The sequence below is a fragment of the Sphaerodactylus townsendi genome, unplaced genomic scaffold (genome assembly GCF_021028975.2).
Source record: "Sphaerodactylus townsendi isolate TG3544 unplaced genomic scaffold, MPM_Stown_v2.3 scaffold_1580, whole genome shotgun sequence".
Taxonomy (NCBI): domain Eukaryota; kingdom Metazoa; phylum Chordata; class Lepidosauria; order Squamata; family Sphaerodactylidae; genus Sphaerodactylus; species Sphaerodactylus townsendi.
The window spans coordinates 1-10,064 of NW_025950157.1; the positions used below are offsets into that span (position 1 = coordinate 1).

The window sequence follows — 10,064 nt, forward strand, 5'->3', positions numbered from 1 at the left end:
GTGGCTGGTTAGTGAAGGTAGAAAACGGGATAATTCTCCCTTTTGGGCTGTTTTAAAAAACATGTTTTAGAAATATGGTCAAGTTCCTTGTTTAAGGAAAGTATCCTTCTTTTGATTTCTAGAAACAAAATTAAGTATTTGAAAGTATTAAGTATTTGACAGGCAGTCAATTAGAGGAGAAGTAGTTGTTTCTGTTGGCAGTCGACGATAGGACTTGCTATAATGAGTTTAAATTATGGGCAGAAAGATACCAGCTAGAAACTAGGAACTTTTTTTTACAGTAAGAGTTTTTTACAGTAATAGAGAAATTATTAATGCCCCGCCCCCGAAATGCCCGCCCCCGCCCCCGTCCTGCCCCGCCCCATTGGTGCTACGCCACTGAATCCCACCACCATGGGAACCTGTTACTAAAATGTTTGGATCCCACCACTGCCCCTGCTGCAGGCAAACTGATCTCTGCCGCTTGGAGATAATAGTGAGAGATGTCAAGCAGTTTGAAGTGTTCTATTATTTTGAGGCCCTGTCTCAAGGTAAGAAAGATCAGTTCACCTGGAGAAAATGGCGGCTTTGGAAGGTGGAGTTTGTGGCATTATACCCCACTTAAGTCCCTCCCCCTTCCCAAACCCCGCCCTCCTCAGCCGCCATCCCTAAATCTCCTGGTATTTCCTGACCGAGAGCTGACAGCCCTAATCATTACTGACTGAGGCGTTAATCATGAAGTGTTTTAAGTATTCTATTGTAAATGATTTTGTTTGTCCTTTGGGATGGTAAATGGTCCTAGTTTGAACATGTGGTTCCTTTTCTTCCCGGTCTCGTCACAGTTCAGTGGAAAGCAGAAACAAAGTTGACGTTTCAGCTGAGTTTTCCAGAGGGCGTGGAGCCTCCTGTTGGCCCTCTGCAGCTAGCCTTCCTTGTCTTTTACCACGGGAGAAAGGAAGGGGCATCTCCTGGCCCCAGAGAGAGGTTCCTCGTGGGAGGGGAAGGCCTCCAACAGAAGCAGGTAAGCTTGAAAAACATCTGGAAGGAATGGGTGAAATCAAGGGCCTGCCATGTGCTGAATGCTACATGCAGAAGGCGAACAAAAGGGGTATGTCCATTAAATTCATGGCAAGATTTTAGGATTCTCGGAAGCACCTAAGGAACTAGATTTAGTCTTGCCCAGCAAGGATGTTCATACCACCCCCTCGGGCTGGAGATCTCCCAGAGTTACAATTGATCTTCCAAGTACAGAGATCGGTTCCTGTGGAGGAAATGTCAGCATTAGAGGATAGACTTTATGGGATTATATACCCAACTTTTTCCCCTTCCCAGTTTCCACCCCCCAAATTTCCTAACCCAATGTTGACAATCCCTCTTCCCTGAAGAGGCGGAGCTACAAGGGGACCGGTGTGTGTGTGTGCGTGTTGCACCGGGCGCGCACCTGGGGAGCAGCAAAAATTTCAGGTTTGTTTTTTGTATTTTTAGTGTTTTTCAGTTTTTGGCCTGCAGGGGGCACCAAAATTTCAGTGAGTTTTCAGGGGACACTCCTGATGATACCACCCAAGTTAGGTGATGTTTGGTTCAGGGGGTCCAAAGTGCCCCATCCCCCATTGTTTCCAATGGGAGCTAATAGGAAATGGGGGCTACACCTTTGAGAGTCCATAACTTTGGACCCCTGAGCCAAACTTCACCAAACCTGGCTGGTATCATTAGGAGAGTCTCCTAAAGATACCCTGAAAGGTTGATGCTGCTAGCCTAAAAACTGCACCCCCGCCACCCTCCAACGCAGCCATTTTGTACAAAGGAACTGATCTTCATAGTCTGAGGATCAGTTGTAATTCTACAAGATCTCCTCAAGGTCCCCTTATTCCTTAGGAGTAGCATTTTGTGGCTATCCATAGGCTGGGATTGACAAGTTTCATTCCGCTGTTTAACCTGGATGATCCAACCCATTCTCTGACTTGTGGGTGTTCCTGTGCCTTTAACAGCAGTCTGTCAGGAATAAATCTAAGGTAGATAAAGAAACAAAGAACTACACCTGTTGAATTCCTGCATATTGAGTTGCTTTTGAAGGCAAGGAAATATGAGGGGATAAAAGTGCTTCTGCCGAACTTCTGATTGAAAAAATATTATTTTCTCTTTTTCCCACCCTCCCTCCAGCTGATCTGTCTCTCCAGGATAACACGGTTCCTCGTCCTCAAGGGTTCGCCAATGGCAGGCAAACGCATCCCGGGCCAGCTGAGTTTTCAAGTTTCGTTGACCATCAGGCGTCTCAGCGTGAGGGGTATGCTCCGGAGGCGTGATCCCCAAACGACCCGTATGCATTATTGAATTTCGGCTTGCCATTTTTGGTTTGGCTTCAAGTCACACCTGATTTAAGGCGACCTCAGGTGTGGTTTTCAATGCAAGAGATGTTCAGAGGTGGCTGACCGTTGCCTGCCACAGTATTCCCTGGAGGTCTCCCATCCAAATCCTTGCCAGGGTCAATCTGGTTCAGTTATAATTTTATCCCACTTCCCTTTAATGGGACTATAGTTATTTCTCCGGCCTTCTGTTTTATACTCATAACAGCCCTGTGAGGTAGCTTGGGCTGAGAGTAACTCGGAGGAGCAGCAGTGGCGTAGTGGTTAAGAGCAGGTGCATTCTAATCTGGAGGAACCGGGTTTGATTCCCCGCTCTGCCACTTGAGCTGTGGAGGCTTATCTGGGGAATTCAGATTAGCCTGGGCACTCCCACACACGCCAGCTGGGTGACCTTGGGCTAGTCACAGCTCTACGGAGCTCTCTCAGCCCCACCCACCTCACAGGGTGTTTGTTGTGAGGGGGGAAGGGCAAGGAGATTGCAAGCCTCTTTGAGTTTCCTACAGGAGAGAAAGGGGGGATATAAATCCAAATTCTTCTTCTTCTTCTTCTTCTTCTTCTTCTTCTTCTTCTTCTTCTTCTTCTTCTTCTTCTTCTTCTTCTTCTTCTTCTTCTTCTTCTTCTTCTTCTTCTTCTTCACCCAGTGAGATCATGGCTGAGTGGGAATTTGAATATGGGTCCCACTTTGACCTCCCGTTTCTTTTAGCTGTTGCTATGTGTTTTGCCCTTCTTAATTATTATTCTTTATTATTTTTATGAATTTCTGCAATGATAGATGGAACATTGAGTCAGCTAAGCATCTGAAGAATAGATTAAAACTTTTAAAAATAATCATATAGAGCAGCTGGATGGGGGGGGGGGGGAAGTTTCCAACGTACAGAAGGATGAAAGAATTTCAATTTTCATTTATAAAACTTCAGTTCTTAGAATTAATAAATTACAAAAGAAAGACCAGGGTTTAATAGTGTACTTTTTGACCAGTGTTCTTTAGGGCTGCCAATTTCCAGGTGGTAACTGGAGATCTCTCACTTTAATAACTGCTCTCCAGGCAACCAATATCAGTTCACTTGGAGAAAATGGTTGCTTTGGAAGGTGGACTGTATGGCATTACATTGAAGTCCCTCCCCTCAACAAACCCCGCCCTCCTCAGGCCACGCCCCCAAATCTCCAGGTATTTCCCAACCTGGACCCGGCAGCCCTGTTCTTTAGACATTTTAGTATCTCCACCTTAGTGGTAGAAATCGAATAGAGCCAATTCCAGTATTGTATACTGGGGGGCCAAATTTTCGCATAGTTTTCGTATGAGTTTTCTCACCCACGTAGTATCCATAACCTGTACTTTTGTTCATTATAACAAACCAAACCTTTTCCGACTTCTTTCGTTTGGCTTGTTTCCTGTTTCCAGAACTGCACTAATGTCATTCCGGCAACAATAACTGCTTGACCAAAATCACTTACTGTATTTCTAATTTTCACTAATAAATAGATCATTGAATTTGGTTGCAAATAAAAGCCTAAACTCTTTTCTCTGTTTCTTTCAATAACATCGGATTAACTCACTGCTAAAGAAACAGAGTTCTTATTTCTCTGCACATCTAACACATCTTGGGATCTTCTGAGATTTGGTTGATCTTTCTGGAGTTAAGTACCACCAGGAATATATCTTAAAACAATGTTCTCTAATTCCCATGAACAGAAATATTTACAATACCTTTACGGTAAGGAAACTTTTTCCACCCTGATTGGAAAAGGGTGCATGGTTAATCAGGCAGATTTATAAAAACTATAATTATTTTTTGGCACTGGCATTTACAAAACTATTAGACCTGGAGAACTGACGTAAAGACCTGTGAATTAGACTAGGGATTTTTGGTTTCAAATCTTTCAATGTGTGGCTTTCAGTCAGTCACATACTCTCCAGTGGACTTGTAACCCCCATGCTCAGAATGGGTTGACCCAGAAAGGGGTGGAGACTGAAAGCAGCAGAAGGCTGCAGAGCTCATGTAGTTTGGAGGAGACAAGGCTACCAGACTCAGACCTTGGTTTGTATAAGCTCTTAACACCTTGTTAAGGTAACTGCAATGTTGCTGGGAACTAGTGGGAAGGTAGTTGTTTATTTTTGCTATGTTGTAAATGTTGGAGATAATTGTTTTAGGGTTTTTTATGTTTGTAATGAGTGAGAGTTCTCCTGGAAACCTTCATCATGTTGAATCCTGTTCATCAAGCCCTTGGAGTTTTCAGGAGCCAACCCACTTGCAAAGAAGAATTGGACTTGGCAATATCAGCAGACTGTAAATATAAGGACTTGAAAATGAAACCTGAACAGGACTTTGAAGTGTGATGTTAAATGTTGATGTTATATGTTAAGAACAGAAACCATTTTGTTTTTAAAATTTGTTGTTGCAAACTCATTCCAAGTTCTGCCCCACAGAACCCACAGATAGAGGTTACAGACTCTGCACAGGTCAAATATAATGGGTGTAGGACATGATATAAAACAGGGAAACCGCATAGGTCCCATCCCCAAAACACGTTTGGCCTGTTTTATTCCCCTCAACCCGGGATTGTCGAAGATTGCTAAACCCTCGATCCTTTTGCACAATTCCAGGTTGGAGGCACTTCCGCGCGTAAACAACAGGCAGGAGACGTTTTATTTTCCTTCCTTCGCAAACCTCCCATCATCTTTATCCTGAAAAGGGTCTAGTTGGCCTGGATTTCTTTTTCGCGAGGGGGACAGATCTAATGTTATTACAATAAACCTTCCCAAGGGTCTGGTCAGCGGTGGGATCCAGCAGGTTCTCACCAGTTCCCGAGAGTGGGTTCCTAATTATTTGTGTGTGCCGAGAGGGGGTTACTAGTTGGGTCCGCTTTTCCATCTCCACGCCCTCGCTTCCCCGAGAGGCATCCTGCCTTTGAACGTGAAGGTTCCATATAGCAATTGCGACTAATAATGTAAGCCCCTGAACTGGGTTAATCCCTTTCAGGTACTGCAATTCATTGATTCTCAGCCTTTCGTACCTTTTATCTCACCAGTCTCTATCAAAGAACCTGTGTGTTTCACCATTGCTGTGTTCAGATTTGTGAGTTGGGGCATTTTTTATAATGTGATGATGATTTAGAAATGACCTGGTGCAAAAAAAATTTTTTGGGGTCATGGTGGAATGGCTGCCCATGGGGGGCGGGCATCCAACTCAGGTTTGCCTAGGTACGCCTCTTCCCCCTTTGCTGAGGGGGGGCTGGCGAGGGAACCTGTTACTAAAATTTTTGGATCCCACCACTGGGTCTGGTGTTATGGGGAAGACAACTGTCCTTGGCTGTTTCTCTATTAACATTTTCCTTCTCGACCGCTTCATCCCCAGAGGTGGCGCTTTCTCCTCGGGAGGCACAAGATTTACTTTTCAACTTTGATGAAAAATGTTTCACCCGCATGACCCCGTCTGTGCTGCTGGTGGCCAAACAGAGGATTGATGGGACAGCTGTTGACTCCTCTTCCTTCCTGGCTGCCAAAGGGGTGCTGGACACAGCCCCGTATCTCAAGCCCAGGTGTGTTTATTTATTTATTTAAGCTTGTAGGCCAACCTTCCATCAGGGTGGCTTCAAACAATAACACACCATAAAAAAAACCGATACAAACATTCTCATTCAACATGGCACCAATAATCTCCAGTAGGTTTATAACAGTGGTGGTGAACCTATGGCACGGGTGCCAGAGGTGGCACTCAGAGCCCTCTCTGTGGGCACGTGCAGAGCCCCCCCCCCCCCCGCCCACACATATAGGCTGGCCTGGGCCACTGGGCTCGATTATTAGCATTAAACCTAAGACCTCGTTTTGGGGAAGCAGTGTAGGTAACCCTATTAAGCTCTGTTAAACCCCACTGATTTTCATGCAAAGAACTAAAGCATGATCCTTTACCTGGGAGTAAGCTTGGTTGCTGGCAATGGGGCTTGCTTCTGAGTAAATCCTCCCAGGGTCATGATTCACCCATTGGAAGAGTTGCGCAGTTGCTTCAAAGCAAAGCCACTGACTACCACCAAGCTTACTCCCGAGTAACGCATGCCTCTGAGCCAACTGTTTTTTCGAAACTAAAACCTCAGTATTCAGGTTAAATTGCCGTGTTGGCACTTTGCAATAAATAAGTGGTTTTTGGGTTGCAATTTGGGCACTCGGTCTCAAAAAGGTTCGCTATCGCTGGTTTATAGTAATTAATTTATGCCCCGTCAAACTGTCATTCACACCACGCATCCAGGGAAACGGAGAGGAGGGAAATACAAGAAAGAGGAGAAAAGGAGAAGGAGGGAGATTTGAACTCAGAAAGTTGCGCTCCCAGTCTGTCTGAGGTAGTTAATCTGTCCTGGTCATCTTTGGAGGTCTTGCTTTGGATACTCTGCTTAGGCAGGTGACAACCGCACAAGGTTTTTTTGGTCGTGGCACTGAAACGTTGGAATTCCCAGGTGCCCTCTCGCAGGTATTAAGAGGCCCTTGCATCACTGAGCTGCTAAGTGATGAAAAGATAAGGAAGACAGCTGGAGTAAAGGGGTGAAAGACTCAGGCCAAAACTGAGAGGACACAGGCAAAAACTCATTTTAAGGTGTCGTAGTTAAGAGCAGAAGAAGAGAAGAAGAAGAGTTTGGATTTATATCCCCCCTTTCTCTCCTTCAGGAGACTCAAAGGGGCTTACAATCTCCTTGCCCTTCCCCCCTCACAACAAACACCCTGTGAGGTGGGTGGGGCTGAGAGAGCTCCGAGAAGCTGTGACTAGCCCAAGGTCACCCAGCTGGCGTGTGTGGGAGTGTACAGGCTAATCTGAATTCCCCAGATAAGCCTCCACAGCTCAGGCGGCAGAGCAGAGAATCAAACCCGGTTCCTCCAGATTAGATACACGAGCTCTTAACCTCCTACGCTACTGCTGCTGGTGGATTTTAATCTGGAGAACCGGGTTTGATTCCCCACTCCTCCACCTGAGTGGCTTATCTGGTGAACCAGATGTGCTTCCGCACTCCTACATTCCTGCTGGGTGACCTTGGGTTAGTCACAGTCCTTTCAGAACTCTCTCAGCCCCACCTACCTCAGAAGGTGTCTGCTGTGGGGAGAGGAAGGGGAAGGACCTTGTAAGCCACCTTGAGTCTCCTTACAGAGAGAAAGGCAGGGTATAAGTCCAAACTCTTCTTCTTCCTCTACTCTGTGGTGGTGTACGTTTCTGCCAGTGCTGTCTCTCCACAGTGTAGGCCAGTGGTGCTGTTCTGGGTGGTCAGATGACTTTTGGGATCACGCCTGCAGGATAGGATCACCAGCCCCACCTCCGGCCACCAGAGGGATGGGTGGTAGGGTTGCCAGATACAGGTTGAGAAACTCCTGGGGATTTGGGGTTACGTATAACGCCACAGAGTCTGCCCTCTAAAGCATCCTTTTTCTGATCTCTGTAGTCTGGAGTTGAGCTGTAAATCCCCATGTCCCACGTGGAGGCTGGCTTCCACTCTGCCGGGCATGGTGGCCCCCTGCGACCATTTTGCTCAGCAACAACCATGGATGTGACCTGGTCACAGAGGCGTAGCTGGGCCAAACTGCGCCCGGTGCGCAGAGTGTTTTTTCTGCCCCCCTGCCCCCCCGCAGCGCCCCCCCCCCCGGCAGCACACACACACACACCCTTCCCACACTTACCTACATTCCTTTTCTTTTTGTCGTACTTTTTGAGGCTGAAAAACACGGCCTATTTACAGTTCAATGAGAAAGCTGCCTGATGAACTATACTTCCCAGGAGACCTTGTGAGCCCCAAGGTCTCCTGGGAACTGTAGTTCCTCAGGCAGTTTTTCCCCTGAACTGTAACTAGGCCGCTTTTTTCGGCCTCAAAAAGTACTACAAAAAGGAATGTAGGTAAGTGTGGAAAGGGGGTTGGGGGCCGCCGCGGGGGGGGGGGCGCGGGGGTCGGGGGGACGGGGGAGGGACCAGGGGGCAATTTTGCACCCCCAGGCGTGCGCCCGGTGCACGACGCACCCCCCTGCCCCCTTGGCCCTCCGCCACTGCCTGGTCATGATTTTGTTTTTCTGCCTCCACAGCAGCTTGCCAGCTTCTGGCTCGGCCAAAGCGCCGCCTGTCAACGCCACAGCCCGCCACTGGAATGTCTCGGCACCAGTACCTACCCTCAGCACTGGACAGTTCTTAGAGGCCCTCTCTCAGTTTGTCAATCAGGTATTATGGCCCTTAGGGAAACCGCCTCCCACTGCCAGGCCACGCCTCCAGTTAGACTTGGACACGGTGGAGGCCCTCCCGCACTGGTCCCTTAACCTGTCGGAGGAGGTAGCCTTGGAGTGGCTGGTCCAGTCTGAGGACCACTTGATGCTGCTGTTCCCCGAGGACAGCCAGGCCTTGATGGAGCAAGATCTGGGCCAATGGTACTTGGAGGGGAGGTTGTTACGGCAACTGCTGGAGAAACTGAGCTCGGTCATCCAAGAACTGAAGGGCATCCCGTCCTTCCAAGTAAACATCGGCCTCTTCCATAAACTCCTCGCGTCCTGCTATTACCCTGCTGGGGCTGCTCCAGGGATGGATGGTGGCGACTCCATGGCAGCAGATCGGCAGGAGGGTGCGAGTCGTCTGAGAAAACTCCACAGCCTCTTGCTGCTGAAAGCACTGCAGGCCATGCGGGGTCACTGGCGGGAGTCGAAGAAGGTGCTCCGGGCCAACCGCAGCACCCAGCCTCAAGAGGATTACTGTCGGCTGAGAGAGCTCAGGATAGATCTGGTCTCTACGGACTACATCATCTTCCCCGAATGGTACAACGCCAACAACTGCGTCGGGCCTTGCCGAAGTCCGCTGTCCACCCGTACCCCCGACTTTTTCACTCACACTCTCTTCCTGCTGCGCATGCACGAACAGGGCCGGCCACTGCAGCGTGCCCCTTGCTGCGTCCCCGTGAAATACTCCCAAAGCGTCATCGTAACTTTCACCAACGACAAAGGGCTGACGGTTAAGAGGTACCCTGATATGGTGGCGGAGGCGTGCGGCTGTCGGTAAAAAGGGGATCCTCTCTAGCCACACCTCGCTTTCCAGGGAAGTGTGTCTGGCTCAGGGATCATAGGGGCTATGATGTATTCTGTGCTAAAAGAAAACTAAATTCTACTATCTGCGTCAATGTATGCACAATGAACAAATCTGCCTGATTTTTTGGGGGTATTTTTGTGTTTTGTTAGACGGGGTGTGTGTGTGTGTGTTGCGCTGAAATAGTAAAGGTGTTCGGGTTCCCAACTCCAGGAGGGAGATTTCCTGGAACTACAGCTGATTTCCAGATTATGAAGATCAGTCCCCATGGGGGAAACCACAGCTTTAGAGGGTGGGCTCTTCGGCTTTCATAGAATCATAGAGTTGGAAGAGACCCCAAGGGCCATCAAGTCCAACCCCCTGCCATGCACTCCCAATCAAAGCACTCCCGACATAGGCTGATCCAGCCTTTGTTTAAAAACCTCCAAAGAAGGAGACTCCACCACTCTCCGAGGCAGTGAATCCCACTGTCGAACAGCCCTGACGGTCAGGAAGTTCTTCCCAATGTTTAGGTCCGACTCCCTGCTGGCCATGCTGGCAGGGGCTGATGGGAATGGTAGTCCATGAACATCTGGAGAGCCACAGGTTGCAGACCCCTGGTTTAGGTGGAATCTCTTTTCCTTCACCTGGAATCCATGACTCCGTGTCCTCGGCTCTGAGGCAGCAGAAAACAAGCTTGCTCCCGCTT

The 10,064-nt window shown here is 48.2% G+C and overlaps 1 protein-coding gene across 1 annotated transcript; it reads left to right on the forward strand.

The window, feature by feature from the left end:
* Positions 1 to 821: 821 nt before the first annotated feature.
* Positions 822 to 9,571, forward strand: AMH (anti-Mullerian hormone; the record flags this gene model as incomplete). Its single annotated transcript, XM_048482394.1, has 5 exons — positions 822 to 1,000; positions 2,140 to 2,263; positions 5,699 to 5,882; positions 7,764 to 7,868; positions 8,395 to 9,571. Coding segments are annotated over 5 exons (1,550 nt in total), but the record flags the coding sequence as incomplete, so codon positions are not given.
* Between the last annotated feature and the right edge of the window lie 493 nt (positions 9,572 to 10,064).